The sequence below is a fragment of the Chionomys nivalis genome, chromosome 11 (assembly GCF_950005125.1).
Source record: "Chionomys nivalis chromosome 11, mChiNiv1.1, whole genome shotgun sequence".
In the NCBI taxonomy this organism is placed as follows: domain Eukaryota; kingdom Metazoa; phylum Chordata; class Mammalia; order Rodentia; family Cricetidae; genus Chionomys; species Chionomys nivalis.
This window is the reverse complement of record NC_080096.1, coordinates 18,411,009-18,432,896: the sequence shown is the minus strand read 5'-3', so window position 1 is coordinate 18,432,896 and position 21,888 is coordinate 18,411,009. Positions and strand designations below refer to the sequence as shown.

Here is a 21,888-nt window from a genome sequence, read left to right as displayed (position 1 = left end):
CAGCTGGGGCAGGGAAGCTTCACTGGAGGTCAGGCCTCTGAAAACAGCCAGATGCTTATGCAGACACTTTCTCCATACCGTGTACAAACCACTGCCGCCACCACCTCCATGCTCCCAGTCTGATGCAGCTGCTGCTGTACCTCCAGTGACGCCCACACCGAACCACCTCCAACACAGTCTCCCTCCAACCGGAGGCAGTTCTGGGGCAGCCACCCTCACTGTCAGGAAGGCAGGTGAGCACCAGAACCTGCATGGGAATTGAGGGTGACTCAGCTACCATGTCGAAAAAGGCCATGTCAGCCATGGTCGTGTTGCCAGACACAGACAAGCACATGCTTCACACGCACACACAGAGGCAGCAACACTTTAGCACCGCTCTGAGCCAACCAGAACCACCACCTCTGCCACGCAGGGACCTAGGACACCATAACCAGACAGGCTGCTCCAGTGGAATGGGCATTTAATCGTCTCTAGGGTGCTCCCAAGAGGGGACTGCGGGGCCTTTGGCAGAGCCCTGACTGACGGAACTAAGAGAAATACCCCATCAGGCAATGCCAGGCAGGGAGGTAGCCCCAAAGCCTGGCTGGGGACAAGCCAGCACTGGGGCTGTGCTTAAGACAATCTCTGAGACCAGTTGGTGAGTAAGGAATGTTGCCTCTGCGGGAAGGGGGAGGACACAGAAAGGGCTTGGGTTTGCAAGGAAAGACTCCAAGGTCAGATTAGGAATGACAGGGAGTTGGTCACAAGGTCCCTCAAGGCCTGGTGAGGAGTTGGTAGGGACTGTGGCCACCCCTGCTCAGGCCAGTTTCAGGAACTCTTGCAGTGTGTTCTGTTCCACGGCCTCCACGAAGAGTTCATAGTCCTGAGGGAGGAGGTAGTCACCTGAGTGCAGATGCAGAGGACCCTACTGCTTTACCCAGGTCTGACCCTGGCTGCAAGTCCTCCAACACCTCCCAGACCCCAAACCCCGAACTCCATACCCCACAGTACTGGTCCCCGTTGACAATCTGGGGTGGGGTGGCCTTGGGGTTGCCCGCCAAGGCTCGCATCTCATCTCGGAGGGCGTTGTCCTGGGAGATGTCCACTAGCTGGTACTCGATCCGCTTCCCGTCTAGGATGCGGGTCACCTCACTCTGCTGGGACTTGATCTAGGGGCAGAGGATTGACACAGTCGGCAGGCAAGCTGGAGAATTTATGGAAGGAACTCTGGTCCGGTGTTAGCAGGAGCTTTTGTCCTCCTGCCCACTCTACGGGGAGATTCTGGGCACTAAGGGATGGGAAGGGTCCAAGGATGAAGGGATCACCTACAGGAGTCTCAGAGAAGACAGCCAAGTCCTGGGTAAGTCAGGGAAGCTGGACTCGCCAGAGCCAGGCCCTACAGCAGAAAAACCCTCCTCCACAGCCTCACAGTGGAGAGGAAGCGGGGATTAAGGAGGTGTGTGTAGGGGGTGTACAAGAGAATGGGTCACCCCATAATGGTGGATGGGAGTGGGAAGCTCATGCTGGGATGCCGAAGGCTCCCTGATGTGTGGAGGGACAGAGTGGGCCGCGTCCCCCGGACTAGACCTGGGAGGCCATACCCTGCACCTCACTGCCTCCATCGTGGGGGCGGCTCCCGGGAGCCGGTTGGGAGCACAGGGAGACCGCCCGCCTTCCCCGGGCGCCCGCTCAGGCACACACTTACTTCACGAGAGCCGGTGACCGACGTGCTGTAGACGCGCAGACCACTCATGCTGCAGGAAGGGGACACGCAAAACCAACCGAGGGACGGTGGGAGCGGCAGCTGCACGGCTGGGAACGACGCTGCCGCCGCGCTTGGGAGCGGTTTCCTTCCTGCTCCGCCCGCGAGTCAGTGCGCTCGGGGCCAATGAGCTGCGCAGGCGGGCAAGGCGGGGCCTGCATGACACCGCCCTGCGCTGGAGGCCACCTCCCTGCTCTGCTCCACGGCCTGGAGCCCAGAGGACCCCCCCCCCCCCAGCAGCTGTTGGCTGCGGTCAGCCCTTTCTGACTTGGGGCTCACGGCGTGTGGCTGGGGAGGGACCAAATGGCAGAATGGTTCGGCTAAAAACTTTTCCCAGTTTACCCGGGTTTTGAACATCCAGTGCTCAGCACAGTGCCACCCTTGTCTCCAGGAGGTCCCTTAATAGTACAGCTCAGTATGGGACTTTTGAAGGCGGGGCAGTTTCCAAGCTTAGGAACCTCAGCAAGGGCGGCGGTGGGATGGTGGGGGCGCTGGGAGGGGCACTGCAGCCACCACACTTCCCCTCAAGCACCTCCACTGAAACAGGCTCTGACAAGAAAGGGTGGTGGCTGTAAACTGGGGCCACACCCTTCAGAAGCCAGATGGAGAAGGAGGTAAGAAGCTGCAGGACAGCTCACTGGTGTGTGGAGGCAAAGGCTAGTGCCACATCTTGAAAGTCTGCCTCCAGCTGGCCCTTGGTAGAGATCCATAGCTAGTTCTGGGGCTGTCCCAGCTCAACTCTTGTTGAAAATGACACCCCATGGCTTTAAATATTAGGAATTCAGCTGACGAGGTGGGAAAGAGTCCAGCACCCACCCCAATTTTGGAGCAAGCGGTTAGGTTCACTATAGCTCCCCTCAGTAGAGCTAGGACTATACTGGTGAAGGCCCAGGAAGCCAGTCCTGCCCTCTGAGGCAAACTGTCTATCTGGTTATGGGGAAGTTACGTCCTCAGAAACCCAGAAGCTGCTGACTTCCGAGGTCTGGTTTAACTTTGCAGTGACCACTGGCTGGTGGGGAGCTCTGCAACCGAGTGTGGGCAGACTTCATCTGTCCCCACCCGGACAAAGCATAAGTGGGAAGAGATTCAGACAGCAAGCTGGATCTGCCTGAAGCCAGTGAACTAGTCTTTGGCTCCATAAAACAAAGCGAGGGCTGGGCAAGGGATGCCGGGAGGCAACGAGAAACCGAAGCATCTGTTAAATGTTTTATTCTGTAATCAAAATAGGCAATACAAACCAGTTGACATAACAAAGATTCATATAAATAACTTTATAAACTTTACAAAAAAAAAACAAAAAACAAACCTGTGAGCATGGAGGCTGGGCTCCCAATGACTTAGGGGTGGACACCAACCAGGCAGCTCTGGTTTTAGGAGGCAGAAGCCCAGAGGCTGAGGTATCTAGCCAGCTGTGGCTACTCTGAAGGTGAGCCATCCATAAATAAAACACAAGACGTAGGAAAACACTTAAAAAGAAGGCCACTTGGGCCAGCCCTGGAGGTCCAGGAACCTTTCAACAGGCCAGAGGCTTAGCAAAAGTCCTGTCATGGCTGCCTCTGTAACCCTTAAACTAGAGGTTCAGGGCTGGCCCAACAACCAGATAAAACTGAGACCATCCCTAAATCAGGAGGTAAGAAAAACCAAAAAGCTGAGGGTCCAAAGGCCCTTGTGAAACACAGAACCCCAGGAAACACTGAACACTTTATTTTAGAGCTGACCCACACTAGAAGCTCTGAACTCTCAAGGAGTCAGAGAGGGAAAAGGAAATTCCCCCCAACCTCAAACAAGAGGCACAAATCAGGGCTAGTTACAGCCCTAACCTTGGGAAGGGGTGAGCAGCTTGACAGTTGCCCTGTGGTCTGGGGAAATGACTATCCAACCTGGGAACCACAGGGCAATACCAGAGGAGTCTGCACTTAGCCCAAACGGGGCGGCTACCTGGAAGGCCCGAGTGAAGGAGAAAGGTTATGCTGACCACATGCCAGGGCTCCAGGGGCACAGAGCTTCCTGTAAAAGACAGCACAGCAGGCAGGCTGAGGAGCCGTGCTGTAGTCCCTAAGCCAGCAATCCTAGGGGGACTTTGCTAAGGGGTGGATAACCCTGAGGCCTCTGTGGGAATAACAGCCCTGAGGAAGCAGGTGCCCGAGAAAACCCAGAAAGCCAGCTGATTTCCCAGGAAGGCTGACACACGAGGCCCGAGAATCCTCAAAAGGTTGCTACTCCTACCTAACCTCCTAGGCCTATCTTAGTAGAGGATCAGCAGGACCAAGGTGTGGAGCAGGAATGAACATGGATCATCCTGGAGGATGGAGAGGGAGGTGAGCAGCCTGTTTGCTTCTGATTTATCAGTCGAATCTGCAAAAAGGTTAATTAGTAACTCAGCCTTTTAGAGTAAGGTAACAGGTAAAACATAACCCAGTAAGGCAAAGCCAGTGTACAGCAAAACAGGCAGACTTTTCACATCAACCCTGACCCAAGATACAGGCTCTCTCCTCTGGGTGAAGCAGCAGAAGGCAGGATTGTCAGGCAGGAACCTTCTGGCGAGGCTAGTAGCAGCCAGGTCCTCCCTGGCACTCCTCATTGTGTGGCACAGTTTTCTCCCATGTCCTGGGCATATCTGTCTGACAGGCTGGTCCTTAAGTCCTCGATGTCATGACGCAGTTGCTGAACCTCTTCTAGTTTTCTCCTGATCACATCTGGCTTCTGCAAATCTAGCTGAGTCCCTGGGAGCTGGGTGGCTAAGAAGAGGATTTTAAGAGTGTTAGACAATCAGTTGACTGAAACTTCATGAGGAATGGCAAGACTAGTAAGCTGTTTTTTTTCTTATTTGTTTTTCCAGACAGGGTTTCTTTGTAGCTTTGGAGCCTGTCCTGGAACTAGCTCTTGTAGACCAGGCTGGCCTCAAACTCATCTGCCTGCCTCTGCTTCCCGAGTGCTGGGATTAAAGGAGTAAGGTGTTCTTAAAGCGCTATGATCTTAGGACACAGTTTTCCCCCTCCAGTATTAAGGACTGAACCAGGGTTTTGCTTATACTAAGGATTCAACCATAAACTAAGGCTCCTAACTTAGGTTTCTGTCCTCCCATGCCACCCTGACAAAATGGCCAGCAGCCAGCCTGATTAACAGGCTATTAGAGGAATAGAGAGGGCAAGGGAGACAGTAAGACTGCTAGCGGCTCTGGGTGTGGGGCTGGGAAAAGTAAGAGACCTGATGATCCAGGTGTCTTGCCAGCTCCCCTCCACCCCCATTTTCAGACATGACACTTAAAAGAACAAGCTGGTAGCTGGGTGGTGGTGGTACACTCCTTTAATCCCAGCACTCAGGAGGCAGAAGCAAACAGATCTCTGTGACTTTGAGGCCAGCTGGTCTATGGAGTGAGTTTCAGGATAGTCAGGAGTCAGGGCTGCACAGAGAAACCTTGTCTCGAAATACCAAAAGGAAAAAAAAAATAAAATAAAAAAGAAAAGGCTGGAAATAGTGAGGTGATAATTTGTTGCCTAAGGCCTGCTGTTTGTCCTCCATGCAAGCATCCTCTAAGGAGGCCTGTTTGTGAAACACTTAATGAACACTTACTTTGCCAACTCCCACAAGGCAATGAATGGCCAGACCTATACACCTGGTTCACAATTACTGTAAGGATAGCAAAGTTGGATGGGTGAGAGAATGAAGGCCCTTTCGATGACTCACAGTGAATGCCTAGGAGCAGAGAGAGGTTAGGGTTATGGCCCTGGGCCCTCTGGGTCACAATGCTGCAGACAGCTTGCAGATCTTGAAGGCAAATGGCCAATTCCTGGTGCAGCTCATAAGCCAGTTGGGCCGCATCTGGTGAAGACGGGGACCCCGGTTGGGCCTGGCGCAAGTGCTCTTGCAGTGTTAGATTCTTCTCGATCAGGTCCTGGTTTTGCACTGAGAGCTAAGCAAACAGATGGATAACTGATTAAGACCCAAAGAGAGGCAAGGATCTGTGTATTTGAATGTGCATGGGTGTGAAGGGGAAATTTAGTTACATTGTTACTCCTCATTGTTACCCACACAGGCTTCATGCCACCTTCCCCTCCCTACAACCCCTAGCTCTCCCCCTACAAACACTAGCTCCTCCTGTGTGTAGGCTGAGCCCAGGCCCTTAGGGACCCAGCACTGGAGAGGAAACTATTCCTCAGCAGGATCTGAGTCATCAGCCTCCAGGTTTCGGTCCAGGAACCAGAGAAGATGCTCCCACCCCCTAGGAACTCTATCTGAAGCCAGTCCTTCAGCCAACTCTGTTAGCTAGGCTATTAGAGATGGCTGAACGTGAACAGTGAAATCTGAGAAGACACTGGTTTCAATCTCGCCCTGACACCCTGACAAAAGTGGCCACCAGCCAGCCTGATAACAGGCTGTCAGAGGAATAGAGAGGGGCAAGGGACAGAGTAGGAGTGCTAGCTGGGTGTGGGGCTGGGAAAGTGAGAGACCAGCCTGTCCCCACCCTCACCCCTTTATCTTTGAGGCAGAGTATAACAAAGCCACATAACCCAGCCTGGCCACAAACTTCCTACATAGCTGAGCATGACCTTGAACTTCGGATCCTCCTTTCTCCTCCGCCTTCCAAGTGTAGGGGTTACAAGTATGTACCACTACCCCTAGTTTATAGCTCAGGGCTTCATGTATGCAAAACAAGTGCCCTATTAATTGAACTATATTCCCTAACCCATCTTTGCTCCTTTGTTTGATACAGAGTAGTAAACCAGACTGGCTTTGAACTTGTAGTCATTCTCGTGTCCTCCAGGGAGGTAGAATTCTAGCATTCTACATTTCAAGCTCTCCCTGTAGTACAGTTAAGATTTCCTATACAAAGCGGTTATTTATTTATTTATTTATTTATTTATTTATTTATTTATTTATTTATTGTTTTTCGAGGCAGGGTTTCTCTGTAGCTTTGGAGCCTGTCCTGGAACTAGCTCTGTAGACCAGGCTGGCCTCGAACTCACAGAGATTTGCCTGCCTCTGCCCCCGAGTGCTGGGATTAAAGGTGTGCACCACCACCGCCTGGTCAGAGCGGCTATTTATATAAGGCTGTCATTGCCTTCCCTCTTCCTGAAAGCCTCCCCCCCCCACATCCCCCACCTCTGGTCTCTGCCCTTCACCTACACTGGGCCACATCACAATCCTCGTTCTGGGAGATGTCTTCCTAGGCACTGGGCCAGTGAACTCTGTTGAGCTACTGACAGCTCTACTCATTACACGAGTGCCACCAAATCTTCATTTGAGGGCTGTGAGACAGGCATGCCTTGAACTCAGCCTCAACTTCCCAAGTGCTAGGATTACACATATATGTAAAGCCGTACCCTGCTCCCTAAGTCGTCTTGACCTCCCCTGCCTCCAATCCCATAAACCTGTGGTTGCAGAAGACTGTGTGGGGAGGGAGAAAAGGAGGGAATCCCACATCTAAAAAGCATTCCTGGGTGACTATGGCCACTCTAAAATAGTTCTAGGGCCTTTAATATACAAGATAATGCAATGTTACTATCCATTCCTTTGTTAAGCTCACAGTCCATTCTACACTCTAAGAATGGGGTGGGCAGACAGAGAAATCAGATTCGTGGAGGCTCTATGGACCCAGTCAATGCTTACCTCCTTCACGGCTGTGCGCATCTGCTGCAGGGCTGTCTCTCTCCTCTGTGCCTCCTCTCTCAGGGCCTGGCTTATTCCTTCTTCTTGAGCTAATTCTTCCTTTAGGCTCTAGAGACCACACAGTGAGATATTGTGCAGAACTACCAAGGGTAACAGATCTGATTTGGATGGTATCAACTCTCACCTGGGCTACACAGTGAAGCCCACCCTGCCACACAGCTGCTTTAAGGGTGATTATGAGAAGAGCTTGGACCTGTCACTTTCCATTTAAACCAGGGCTATCAACCTTCCTAATGCTGCAACCCTTTAATGTGTTATAAATTATAATGTAAATATCTGTGCTTTCAGATAGTCTTAGGTCTGTGACAGGGTCTTTTGATCCCAAAGGGATCGTGACCTACAGGTTGAGAACCACCGATTTAAACCCTTTCACTTAATGAGCCATTAACACCTACAGCCCTGGCATTTTAAATGCTCACCAAGTGTGACATCTCCGACTACAAGAACTGAAGAGGTGAATTACACAGACACAGCTGGAAAGGCAGGCCTGTAGCCTGCAGCTTCTTTGGTGCATTTTGAATTTGGTGTGAAACCTTTTTATTATGTATGTATGTATGTATGTATGTATGTATGTATGTATGTGTATCACACACACATATATAGTGTGTGTGTGTTACTTTACCTGTGTGGGTCTGCACGTGTGTAAGTAAACATGCACATGTACACTGTGTGTGGAGGCCAGAGGGTCATGTGTCTTTTCTTGATTTCTCTCCAGCTCATCCTGCATCTGGCTCAATGACTAGCACTGGAATTACAGCTGGGCTGTCACACTCACCGAGCACTGACATGGTGCTGGGATCAGAACTTTGGTCCTGACACACAAGAAGTGCTTTTTCTATTAATCCATAGCTCCAGCCCCTGGGGTAAAACCTTTTAGAGTTCAAAAAACCTGAGTAAATCTATTTCACTCAAGATTTCTCGGAGAATACAATTAATGAACACTCCTACTCTGGCCCAAAATAGGAACCAGGAGTCATCGCTGGTTCTTTCCCTTTTTTTTTGAGACAGGGTTTCTCTGTAGCTTTAGAGCCTGTCCTGGAACTACCTCTTGTAGACCAGGCTGGCCTCAAACTCACAAGAGATCTGCCCGCCTCTGCCTCCCGAGTGTTGGGATTAAAGGCGTGCGCCGCCAGCACCACCCGGTCTTTCCTATTTTTCAAACCCCTGCTCCTGTCAGTCACTGACTCCTTCGAAGGGTTACTTCCATCTGTCTTTTTATATCCCTGTTACCATGCCTTGGCCACGTTCCACATCACTTCACTAGATTTTCTGCAACAGTCTCTGGCTGTCTCTTTCTAGGATGTCAATCTTCCAGGAGAGCCTGAACTGCAAACCTCACCATACCACACCATAACTAAATGCTTTAATAAGATTCCCATCACCCACTAAAGATAATAGTATACACTAATGTTCACATAGGTGAAAGCATCTGACATTTCTCACAATGTGTCCCCACTGGCAGGCAGTACATGACTGTACGTCAATAGTATCAAACTGCTTTACAGGTTCTTGATGTCCTCCTACCATCCTACTCAGCTCCTCTTTGCCTAGCTAAGGAGTCTTCATTCATGCTCAGGGTCTCCAGAAACTTGTCCTTGACCTCCCCTCCTTACACAAACTCTTCTGAGTTCACCCCTAAGGTGGTATAAGCCTGGCTCGCAGAGAACCGTGCTTAAATGTCTATCCTCTGTCTCCTCAGCAAGACAGGAGGTTCAAAATCACTGTTTCATTTTTCCTGTATACCAAACAACAAGCAAATTACATGGCTGAGAAGGCAATGAAAGGTTAAGCTGAATTCCAAGCTTCCACCATTTAAGTCCTATCCACCATGGGCCAAAGCCTCCTGCTCACCTGGATTTGAGAGCGCAGCTGTTCTATCTTCAGCTGTGGCCTCTCCATGCTCTGAAAGGCAAAGTTATCAAGAAAGCAAGAAAGGCTACAAGCACGAGGCTGATGTGTGAGGATCTTTGATCCAATGCCAGCTACCACCCATTCTAAGACCACTGAGGACTGGTCAGCATGACCTACAGAAATCTAACTCAGACTCCCAGTCTTCGTTACCTGCTTTCACAGACCTTGGATCTGTGTTCTAGTCAGAGTCTTACAGAGAACTGCAGTAGTTCACATGAGCACTTCTAGGGTAAGGGACCTTCACCTAATTAACTGCAGGTCAGTGGAATTAACTTTATACATACCCAGTACACATCAAGGTTCTTTGGAAAAGGACAAATTTAGCTTTCTGAGTCTCCCTATCCAGAGCTACAATGGGTATGAGTTTAGAGTTTTGGTCATAGTAACCTATCCAAGCAGAGAACACAAATAGTCCCAGCTTTCTGTGCCTCCAGAGCTAACAGTCTCTGACCCATTTCTGCTAACCTGTAACCTGTCTTACCAGCAGGTTACTGGATCTCTATTATTTGCTGAGTTAAGAAACTGGGCTACCTCATTGGTTATAACATTCTGACGATCTTTAGCAGTTCAGTTTCTTCAGGACCTGAACCATGATTGCAGGGCACCTGGGCTTCAGTACATCATTTTGATTCATCTGAGGAGCATGATGACCCTAGCTTTTGCATGTATTCATAATAAGCAACTTACTTGTTATAAGACTGAATACCTAAAATACAAACTTTCTATACAGGGCTTACTTCTCAGAAGAGAGAAAGGCTCCTGGGAGCAGATCCCTAGGTGGCTTAAGACAGAATTCCTGATTTTTTTCCCAGTACACAATCTCTTCTTTCCTCCCAATCTACCCAGGCCAGAGCCCAGAAACCATTAATCACCTTTCGGAGGGAATCACATTCCTTTTGCTGGGATTCCATTTCCACTGGGAGACCTTCTTCACTGGCATCCTCCACAGACTGTTTATCTTGCAAGCTGAAAGAAAAGTATTCTTCTAGAACTATGAAATCAGAATCATTGTGGCTTTGGTTCTTGGTTCTATTATTTACTATGTCTTTGGAGCAAAACAGTTCCACCTTCCTCCCAAAGCTGAGGATGATGTGATACAGGTTATCTCTGAGAGAAGATACTCAATGCATTCAGTTTCCTTTTTTAGGGGCCCGAGCTATATAATATACTATCAATTCCTTATTTGCCAAAGACTCTTGCATTCTGTTTTGATTAATAAGATTTGAGCCAGGCCGGGCGGCGGTGGTGCACGCCTTTAATCCCAGCACTCGGGAGGCAGAGGCAGGCGGATCTCTGGGAGTTCGAGGCCAGCCTAGTCTACAAGAGCTAGTTCCAGGCCAGGCTCCAAAGCTACAGAGAAACCCTGTCTCAACCCCCCGCCCCAAAAAAGATTTGAGCCAGGTGGTGGTGGCACACGCCTTTAATCCCAGCACTTGGGAGGCAGAGGCAAGCGGATCTCTGTGAGTTGGAGTTAGAAGCTAGCATCAGTCTGTGACAGAGCTGGTAACCAGCATTTCTCTAGGTCCCTGCTTTCTCCCAATGGAAGCAGGAGAAGAAATAAAGCCTTTCGACCCCGATACTGCTTTTAGTCAGTGCATTTTCTTAAAATTATTTATTTATTATGTATATAATATTCTGTCTGCGTGTATGTCTGCAGGTCAGAAGAGAGCACCAGACCTCATTACAGATGGTTGTGAGCCATCATGTGGTTGCCGGGATTGAACTCAGGACCTTTGGAAGAGCAGGCAATGCTCTTAACCACTGAGCCATCTCTCCAGCCCCCAGTCAGTGCATTTTTATCACAGCAACAGAGATGAAACAACAACAATCCTCCAATTCTGACTCCACCCAATACTTCCTCCAATTGGCCCCTTGTAATCACTTTTTTTTTAAAAAAAAAAATATTTATTTATTTATCAAGTCACAGTGTTCAGCCTCCACATACGCCTGCAGGCCAGAAGAGGGCACCAGATCTCATTACAGATGGTTGTGAGCCACCATGTGGTTGCTGGGAATTGAACTCAAGACCTCCGGAAAGCAGTCAATGCTCTTAACCTCTGAGCCATCTTTCCAGCCCCCCTTGTAATCACTTCTACTGTGACCCACCGAGATAAACAAGATGACCACTGTGTCTGAATACAGGATAAGAAATCCAATCTATCAATTAGAAACATTTAGCCCAAGAGGTTGCTGAAACACAACCATCCTTTTCAGAAATTGTTATGAATTCCCAAGACTACACCACAGCATCTTCTCTTGTCTCAGACTATCCTAGCAACCAGAAACAATTCTGAGGGCTGTGAGTGGGTGACTCACATCTTTGATCCCAGCATTTCAGCAGGGGTGGGCAGAGGCAGGAGGATCTCTGTGAGCTCAAGGCCATCCAAGGTTACAGAGTAAGACCTTATCTCAAACATATACCACTAAAAAACAACCAAACAAAAATCAATTCTGAGCACTGATGAGAAATAGATATTCTTGGTAGTATTTAGCTTACAGACTCAAAATGTGGATAATCCCTAAGTCTTCTATAGAACTAGGATACATTTCTGAAAATATAGACTATCTCATTTCCTACTTTATAAACTATTTTCCCCTTGAGACAGTCTCACTATGTAGCCCTAGCTGGCCTGGAATTAGTAAACTAGGTAGGCCTCAAACTCAAAATCTGTCTGTCTCTGCGATTAAAGGTGTGCATTACCACGCCTGGCTCTTAAGGGTTTTGTGACAGGCAGATAGTGCAGTACTTTGAATGTAACTGGTTCTCATAATCTCAAAGGGGGAGCACTATTAGGAGATATAGCTTTGTTGCAGTGGGCATGACCTTGTTAGAGGAAGTGTGTCTCTCTGGGGGCGGGCTTTGAGGTTTCCTATACTCCGGCTACCGCCCAGTGTGTCAACTGACTTCCTGTTGCCTGCAAGATTTAAGACTCTCAGCTTCAGCACCACGTCTGCCTGCATGCTGACATGCTCCCCATCATGATAAAGGACTGAACTTCTGAAACTGTAAGTGAGCCACCTCAACTAAATGTTTTCCTTTATAAGCATTTGCGTGGTCATGGTGTCTCTTCACAGCAATAGAAACCTTAAGACAGAAGTGTTTTTCCAATCATACTATGATAAAACCCCACTTCACCACAAAGACAGATTCTCTGCCCATAAGCAACTTTCCTACTAGTCACAATCCAAAGAAAACAAAGCTCTAAGAAGAGAAGGGGTTTGCACATTCACTCAAAATTAAATCAGTAAGCAAGCAAGGGTAGTTAACACTGCACCAGGATGAAACTATCTCCTTCCCTCAAGTCTAAAGGGCATTTACCTATGTCTTGCAGAGAATTCTGTTTCTCTCTGTCTCAGGCTTTCCAGCTGAACCTCCTTCTCTCTGCAGGTTGCCTGGGTGTCCCCCAGTAAAGTCTCCAGCTCAGTCACTCTCTCTTGCAGTTCCGTGTTCTTCAACTCAGCATCCTTCAGCTAAGAGACAAGACCCCATGCTTAGCTAAGGAAGACTGCCATGGGTATCATAAACATCTGCAGTCCTTAACCTGGGTATAGTGGTGCATGCCTTTAATCCCAGCAAGAGGCAGGTAGACCCCTTTGAGTTCAGGTCAGTATGCTCTACACAGTGAGCTCTAGACCAGTCAGGGACTAGACCCTGTCTCCAAGAAATAAAACAAGACTGGTATGGTGACAAAAACCTTTAACCCCAACACTCAGTAAGCAGAGGCAGGCTATCTCTGTGAGTTCGAGGTCAGCCTGGTCTACATAGTAAGTTCCAGGATAGCTAGAACTATACAGAGACTGTATCTCAAATAAATTATATATAAAGGCATCTAGTTGTAAATCTAGCCAGACGTGACTCCTTTGAGATATTCCTTTCAATAAGTTAGATAACGAGAACGACCCCTGCCTGCTCCCTGCTTGTTCCCAGTATTCCCAGAGACTGCTGCTACCTGCTCGGTCTGCTTCTGATGATCTTCAAGAGTGGGCAGGTCAGCTAGGTAGCGCTCCAAGGTTTCAATACGCTGCTGCTTCTCCCGGTTCTGCTCTGATTCCTTCTGACATTTCTTTTTCAAATTATTGATATGTTTATCACGACCTTTGACCTAGTGAAAGAAATATCAAAAGTCTGTTTCCATTTGTTTTTCTATGGCTATGAACATTTTTCAGTGACTGCCGTCTCTGCCTTTCCTTGAAGATATGTGTGTTCTTTCCTACAATGAAGACAGAGAGCTAAGTAACCTTTGCTAAGACACAGATCTACCTTAACATAGTTTCTAAAGTAAATTGTTTGAAGAAATTGCCAGAAATCCACCAGTGGAGATCCCTGAAGTTGTCATGACCACGTGTCTCTAATCCAAGGGCAGACACAGAACAGAGCCGACAGCACAAGTGCACTAAGCACATTTCTCTAAGAAAGAGCTGGTTACAGAAATCTTGAACCTGAGTGACCTGCACGGACAGCAGAGGAATCAAAACCCCTTCAATAAAAATTTATTTATGACAGGCCATGGTGGCACATACCTTTAATCCCAGCACTCAGGAGGCAGAGGCAGGCAGATAGATCTCTTGAGTTCGAGGGTAGCTTGGTCTACAAAGTGAATTGCAGGACAGCCAGGGCTGTTACATAGAGAAATCCTGCCTCAAAAAACCAAACAAACAAGAAAAAAGTTATTTAATTAAACAAACAAACAAACAAACAAACAAACAAACAAACAAACAGAAAGCCCAAAACTGGTTTCTGGACTGGAGGCATGACTCAAGTAGTCAGAACACTGGCTGCTCTCGTAGAGGATACAGATTCTATTCACAGTACTCATGGTGGCTTACAACCATCTGTACCTCCAGTTCCAGGGATCTGACACCTCCTCCTGCCAAGGGCAAAACATGAATGTGATGCACTGACATACATGCAGGCAAAACATAAGTATACATTAAAAACAAACAAAACTGTACCACTGCTATAACATAATCATTTGTCTGATAAGGTAAACTCTTTGAACAGAATGGCTATTTCTATGGATTATATCCATTTTGCTAAGTTACCATATCCCTAAAGCATAGCAAAATGCTTGTCCCAGAAGGAATTCAATAAACTTGTTGAAAGGAGATGTTTTCTTTGGCTTACAAATAAGGAAGCTAGGGGGAACAAAAGAGGAAAAGCAAGGAGAGAATTATGTCAGAGCAAAGACACACCTCTACTCTTCCATCCAAAGACATGACAATATTAAGTACAATATTTGAAAATAAGTTAAAAGGTTTATTCCAGCTTTAAGCTGTTAATCATCAAGCTCTAAACCTATAGTTCTTACATTTCAGTTTGTACCAAAATTATCTGGGAAGTTTACTGAAAAATGATGGTAAACCAATTCTGGATTAAAAGCAAAAAAGATAAAGTGACCACATGTAAAACATAAATAAAGTATTAACTTAAAAAAAAAACAAAAAAGACAAGCTGGGTGCGGTGGCACATTCTTCTAAACCCAACACTCAGGAGTTGGAGACTGGTGGATCTTCTTGAGTTGAGGCTACTCAGGAAGACCTTGACTTTAAAACAAAACAAAAAACCCCAAAAACATAGCAAGAAAAGAGAAACAAGTATGTGGTGTGGGTATGGAAATCTACATACAGCCCTAGTCTGTGTAGTTCTCAGCACTAAGGAGCTAAAGTGGGAGGACTGCCTCAAGTCTGAGACCAGCTGGAACTACATGTGAAGGCTAGATTAGGTGAGACTACATAATAAAAGCCACACGCCTTTAATCCCAGCACTTGCGGGAGGCAGAGGCAGGCGGATCTCTGTGAGTTTGAGGCCAGCCTGGTCTACAAGAGCTAGTTCCAGGACAGGCTCCAAAGCCAGAGAGAAACCCTGTCTTAAAAAACAAACAAACAAAACAAAAACAAAACAAACAAACAAAAAAGGGGTATCATATGGAGGAAATCAGTTCAATGGGTGAGAGTATTGTTCTTGCTCTTCTAGAGGACCTGAGTTTGGTTCCCAGCCACAACAGACAGCTCACAACCACCCATAACTCTAGCTCCAGGGCCATCCAACACCATCTTCTCTCTCTGTCTTTTTCTCTCTCACACACACACCCTAAAAAACAAAGCAAAAAAACAGGCTGCTGAAATGGCTCTGCACTTAAAAGCACCCACATCAGGCAGCTCAGAACATCCTGTAAACTCCAGTTTCAGAAGATCCAATGCTTTCTTAGGGCACCTGCAGGAACATGCACATACATGGCACACACATGAATAAAAATATTTAAAATAAAATGTATGTGATATTTTAACATGTTTTCAGAAGATCAAAGTATGCAATTACAGACCTGAAAATTCAGGGAATTCATTTGTTAGTCTCAATGCACCTTCATGCAGGCTTTTCCAATAAGAAACTTGAACTATATACCTGAGAGGTCAAAGGAGAGGCTTGAAGACCCCTGAACATCAAACCTTGGCAAGAGAGAAGGTTCAATACAGGGTTAAAAACAAGTATAAGTAAAAATCTATGTACAGCACCAAGACTCTAAGTCCTGTTGGCTGTCAGCACTGAGAATCCAAAGGTCAAACCTTCCTCATTTTTTGGTGACAGGGTCTCACTATGTAGCCTTAGTTGGCCAAGAAACTTGCTATATAGACCAGGCTGGTCACAAACTCATAGAAGTATGTCTGCCTCTGCCTCCTGAGTGTTGAGATTAAAGTCATGCACCAATATGCCTGATATTTTTCCCCTTTAAAATTATTTTATTAATTATTGTGCATATGTATGGTATGTGGGGGCACATGTGGCACACATGTAGAGGTCAAAGCATAACTTTCAGGAGTTGGTTCTGTCTTCCTTGTGGGAACTAGGGACTGAATTCAGGTCATCAGACTTTTGCAGAAAGCCTTTTACCCACTGAGCTATCTCACTGCACACAACTGAAAAGTCATATGGTTAGTCCTTTTGACTTTAGGATCTAGAACCTCTGAGGAGATAAGCCTTTGCCACATCTGTGAAAGATTTATCTAGATTAGGTTACCTAAGGTGGAAAGACAAACCCTAAATGTGGGTGGTATCAACACATGGGCTGGAGTCCTGAACTGAATACAAATGCAAAAAAATAAAAATAAAAATAAAAAAACAAACCCTGGTGTGGCAGAAACAGGTGAATTTCTATGAAATCAAGGCCAGTCTAGACAACACAGCTGGTGAAATGGCTCAATGGGTAAAGGCACTTGCCACCAAGTCTGACAACCTGTGTTCAATTCCCAGTACCCACACAGTGGAAGAAGAGAACCAATTCCCATAGGCTGTCATCCGTGTACATGCCCCATAATAAACAAATGAGATTTTTAAAAAAGTACTGTTGTAACTGGTTTTAATACAAGTAGCCAAGAGCTAAATTAGTCCCCCAAGAATATCTTTAGAGGGGGCTGGAGAGATGGCTCAGCGATTAAGAGCACTGGTTGCTCTTCTAGAGGAGCTGAGTTCAATTCTCAGCCACCACATGGTGACTCACAGCCATCCATAATGAGACCTGGTGCCCTCTTCTGGTCTGCAGGTATAAACCTTTAAAAAAAATATTTTTAGAGAAAGCTGTGAATTGGAGTACCAACAAAACCCCCCAAATTTAAAAGATCTTCCCCAATGGTGACCAATTTTCCACTAAGGAGCTTTAAGAGCACTGACAAACTCAATCTAGCGGCGAGCATGAAATCTTTCTCTACTTTTCAGCAGGATGAAGAGAAAGCAGACTGAATGGAGTTAAGGTTACCTCCTGCAATGTGTCATCTGATACAACTGCCCAGGCTGGTTTCCCTCCAGAAAGCTGGCAGCACAACAGACCTTGGGCTAGTGAGGGACTATTCACCTCTCCCTGGCTTAAGGAGTCTTGTAGCATACAGAAAAGCAGAGGTTCACCTCTAGATACCCTGTGTGAGAAGTCGATGAAGAGTCCCACCTAACTGGCTTCTCTTGGTTCGGGGAACAGACTAAAGAGACTATTTGGTAGAGAGGGCTGATTACCAAACTCTCTCGTGGTTTAGAGCCAGTGGCTTCTCAGCTCACCCTTTCTTCCTGTTTCTTCCCCTCCTCCGAATGCTTCTGCAGTGTCACTTTGAGAGACTCCCTGATGAGCTGAATTTCAACTTCTGAAGCAGAGAGTTTCTTTTCAAGCTCCATTTTCTCTTTGCTCAAGGCTTCTGTCTTCTGGGCAAACTGTGCCCGTAAGAAAGTGTTCTCTCGTTGCAACTCCTGCCAAAAACATTCTTAATATGTAACTGGTTCCATGTAATTATACATTTCCCATTATATCTAGGTCAAGCACCATCCTTCTCCAATGGTTTCTTCAGGCAGTGCTTCTCCAGGACCAAGAGTCAGTATCATTTGTTACAGGAATTTGATAAGTTTTAGAATCTTACTCACTGGTCCACTGAATCAGAAATTCTAGGGACAGATCCTACCTGTGCTGTGAGAAAGCCCTCCAAGTAACTCTGATATGCACTCAAATTTGAGAAACACTTTTTTTTTTCTTTTTCGAGACAGGGTTTCTCTGTGGTTTTGGAGCCTGTCCTGGAACTAGCTCTTGTAGACCAGGCTGGTCTTGAACTCACAGAGATCCGCCTGCCTCTGCCTCCCGAGTGCTGGGATTAAAGGTGTGCACCATCATCGCCGGCAATGACTTTTTTTTTTGTTTTTTGTTTTTTTTTGGTTTTTCGAGACAGGGTTTCTCTGTGGCTATGGAGCCTGTCCTGGAACTAGCTCTTGTAGACCAGGCTGGTCTCGAACTCACAGAGATCCGCCTACCTCTGCCTCCCAAGTGCTGGGATTAAAGGCGTGCACCACCACCGCCCGGCTTTTTTTTTGTTTTGTTTTGTTTTTTCTGGCCGGCAATGACTTTTAACAGCAATACCTAGGGATGGAGATTTGCCTCAGTGGTTAAAAGCACTGGCTACTCTTACAGAGGACCTGGGTTCAGTTCCCACCATCCAAATTGCAGCTAACATCCATGCCTAATCCCAGCTCCAGATCTGAAGCCCCCTCTGACTTCAACGGGCACCAGGCACACACATGGTACACATACATACATACAGGCAAAATACTCAGATACATAAAATAGAAATAAAATGAAATCAACACAAAGAAGCAGAGCAATACCTCAGGATACACCACAGAGGAAGGACCACAGAGGAAGGACCACAGACTCGGGTTTAAGGCCTGGCTCCCTCTACTCACACTGTTTTCGTCAGTGAATCAGAGAATACTCTGATGCTGTTAGATCAAGCAGGCCTTAATACGATAATCTAATATTCATCACTCACAAGCACAAATGCACAAGTTCAGCTGACAAAGCAGATTCCTTCTTAACCTTACTGGACATTGACCTCAGTGAGAATATGGTTTTCTTTAAGCTGTTCCTAAATATGAAAGAATAAAAATGAGAACAGCTCTAAATCACCCATGGCCTCTGCCACTCTTTATTTGGCCAGGATTTGCAGACTGAGACTTCTAAGAATGTCTGGCAGCGGTGGTTCAATCCTTTAATTCCAACATAAGGGAGGCAGATGCAGACGGATCTCCGAGTTTGAGGCCAGTCTGGTCTACAGAGTAAATTCTAAGACAGGTAAAGCTACAACAGAGAAACCCTGACCTGAAAAAGCAACAAAAACAAGCAAGCCAAATAAAAAGACTTCTAAGAATAAAGCTGGAGACATGCTCAGCAGTTAGAAGCACTGGAAGCTCCTCCAGAGGACCTGGGTTTGATTCTAAAATCTACATGTATTAACTCTAAATCCAGGGAGTTATATGCTCTTTTCTAGCTTTCACAGATAACACACATGCCAAGTAGTACACAGACATCCATGTAGTCTAAATAGCCAAATACAAGGGCTGGAGTTGGTAGATCATTTTAGATTGTTGTTCTTGCACACCCTATTTTGACTTCCCCAGGCAGCAGGCATGAATGCCATGCGCACATATACATTCAGGCAACACATTCATACACATAAATTTTCTAAACTCCAACCATACACAAAAACAAACATATAAAACACGAAGCCTTCTAAGAATATTATTCAATGCTAGGACCTTATTATCTACAATGCTTTGCCTTCCTTTCTTCCCATGTATCTTCTGATACCAAGACATCTGAACTCTCACCTGGTTTTCCCCTTTTCTTTTTTTAAAAATATTTATTTATTTATTTGTTATGTATACAATATTCTATCTGTGTGTATGCCTGCAGGCCAGAAGAGGCATACACACCAGACCTCATTACAGATGGTTGTGAGCCACCATGTGGTTGCTGGGAATTGAACTCAGGACCTTTGGAAGAGCAGGCAATGCTCTTAACCACTGAGCCATCTCTCCAGCCCGGTTTTCACTTTTTCTAACCTCACAAGAGCCGAGCAAAGTTTAAGATTCTTACTTTTTAAGGAGAGGTCACCTTTGTCATTTGATGTCTTATGTTTCCTGGCTATCTAAGCACAGGGAAAATACATTATAGTAAGAAGAGTGCTGCCCTAGGGGCTATATTTACCTGTAGCCTCAATAAGCAGACATCCCCAAAAGGGGCAGGACGGCCCAAAAGAGCACTGTGGACTTGTAGTTCACTTTCTCGCACTTTCTGCTCCAACTGAGAGATATGTTTCCTCTGCCTGCAAAAGCCAACAGTCAGATTTGAGATCCTGACATTAAACTACTTTACAGTGTGAGCTCCTTTCCTTAGATAGAAGAGTAACAATACTTAGATCTTGATTCTAGATACCACAGTTTGGAAGGCAGCTATGCATGCTACACTACTATACCACAAATGTATGCTGGACATTATATTTTGCTGAAAGGGTAGGATCACATGAGAAAAAGATTAAGGGGAAAAATGAGAAAAGATTTGCCATAAACCAGTCACCCCTTGAAAGCCCTCTATAGTGGCCCTGCAGAGAGACTGGCCTATCACATTAATAAGTAACAAGAGCAAGCTGCCCATTAGCCAGGCATGGGCCTAAACAATGGGCCTAAACAATGGACAGTGGGGGACAGGCATAACCTGCTCTTGGGAAGAGCTCACTAAGTGCCTCCCGGGGAGACCCGACAGCAGAGCCTGTCTTGCAGCACGCCCACCATCTTACTTGTCAATGAGGAGGTCCTTTTCCTTCAGAAGATGCTCATTACTGTTCAAGATGCTGATCCACTGTGCTGGCTCTAAGGTAGGCAGTAAGGGAGCAAAAGCAGCAGGATGGTGACAGACGGCTCCATTCTGAAGCTGGAAGACAAACAGGCCAGCTGGGCTTGAGCTTAACCACAGGTACCTGGGAACACCTGAGCAGTACCCAGTTAGGACTGGAAGTTAAGGTCTAGTCTGGCTCAGCCTGATAATGTCAATGTTTTAAAAATAATTTTAGCTCTGATGCATGACTGGAAAGAACTTGCCAGGGGGATGTCTGCCAACTAAACACTCTGCTCAGAAAGTCTCTAGTTCTAAGGTCAGTCATTAAATCAGGAGCTTACAGACCAGGACAGGAGAATATACCCTGCTTCCTTCCTTCTCTCACTCTACAGCAGCACAAAGGGGGGGTGGGGCTTAGCAAAAAAAACAAAACAAAAAACAAACAAACAAAAAAAAACAACCAACCAACCAAGAGTTCAAAGACATTCCCCATCTTCCCAGCACTGCTGGTTTTTGAGGCAGTCTTAGTTGGCCTATGTATCTACTCACTACGTAGATTAAGCTGGCCTTCAATTCATAAGAGAGACACCACACTCAGCTTCAAATGTTGATGATGATTGTGAGTGTGTGTGTGTGTGTGTGTAAGAGAGAGAGAGACAGACAGACAGACATACAGACAGACAGAGACAGAGACAGAGAGAGGAAGAACATATGTGATATGTGGGTATGTGGGTCTGGGGATGGAATTCACTGTTCTAGGCTTGTTACAGCAGTGTCTTTACCTACTAACCAATCTCACTGGCCCCTCAAAGATGATCTTTATTTAGGGCTGGGCTTGATGGCCTTTAATTCCATCACCTGGGGAGGCAGAGGTAGGTGGATCTCTGTGAGTTCAAGACCCACCTGGTCTATACAGCAAGCTTTGAGCTTTCCTTCATAATTCTCTACTTTAGAGCACATATCTGGTCTGGTCGTTTATCAGACCACCAACAGATTTAATGATCAAAAACTCACATCTTCATTTTCTGTCTACAAACATCATCTTTTCTCACAAATGTTTTCTTCAGAGTTAAAACTTATAAGGACAAAGTAGGCTGAAGAGATGGCTCTGCAATTAAGAGAGAGCATGTACCAATAAAGAAGACCTGAGTTCGGTTCCTAGCATCCATGTCAGGTGACTCACAACTGCCGTTAACCCCAGTTCCATGGGATCCATGCCCTCTTCTGCCTTCTCTGTGACTGCACTCAATGCACAAACCCACACTCAAATACTCACATAGCAATTAATAATACAGCCGGGGTTACACAGAGAAACCCTGTCTCAAAAAAACCAAACCAAACAAAAAAACCCTAAAACTTATAAGACAAAGGTTATGAAGTTTAAGGAGGAAAACAACACGCAAAATGCAAGAAATGGTTCTCTAC

General features: G+C 46.4%; 2 protein-coding genes across 5 annotated transcripts in view; both read right to left on the bottom strand.

Annotated features, from left to right (window-relative positions):
* Window positions 1–443: 443 nt before the first annotated feature.
* On the bottom strand, window positions 444–1,846 carry Sh3bgrl3 (SH3 domain binding glutamate rich protein like 3). The gene is made up of 3 exons (XM_057784885.1): window positions 1,685–1,846; window positions 981–1,148; window positions 444–862 (listed from the first exon to the last, which is right to left on the bottom strand). The coding sequence occupies exons 1-3, from the start codon at window positions 1,730–1,732 to the stop codon at window positions 797–799; spliced, it is 282 nt and encodes a 93-aa protein (XP_057640868.1). The 5' UTR covers window positions 1,733–1,846; the 3' UTR covers window positions 444–796.
* Window positions 1,847–2,944: 1,098 nt separating this feature from the next.
* Cep85 (centrosomal protein 85) overlaps window positions 2,945–21,888 on the bottom strand; it is a 38,969-nt gene continuing 20,025 nt past the window's right edge. For all 4 annotated transcript variants that reach the window (XM_057784528.1, XM_057784527.1, XM_057784529.1 and 1 more), the window contains 10 exons: window positions 20,426–20,559; window positions 19,837–19,954; window positions 17,367–17,552; window positions 13,273–13,425; window positions 12,642–12,793; window positions 10,195–10,288; window positions 9,263–9,313; window positions 7,352–7,459; window positions 5,429–5,654; window positions 2,945–4,479 (listed from right to left, as the gene is read on the bottom strand). In XM_057784528.1, coding sequence (XP_057640511.1) covers window positions 4,319–4,479; window positions 5,429–5,654; window positions 7,352–7,459; window positions 9,263–9,313; window positions 10,195–10,288; window positions 12,642–12,793; window positions 13,273–13,425; window positions 17,367–17,552; window positions 19,837–19,954; window positions 20,426–20,559 — 1,383 coding nt within the window. In that variant the 3' untranslated portion in view covers window positions 2,945–4,318. The remainder of the gene's footprint in view (window positions 4,480–5,428; window positions 5,655–7,351; window positions 7,460–9,262; window positions 9,314–10,194; window positions 10,289–12,641; window positions 12,794–13,272; window positions 13,426–17,366; window positions 17,553–19,836; window positions 19,955–20,425; window positions 20,560–21,888) is intronic.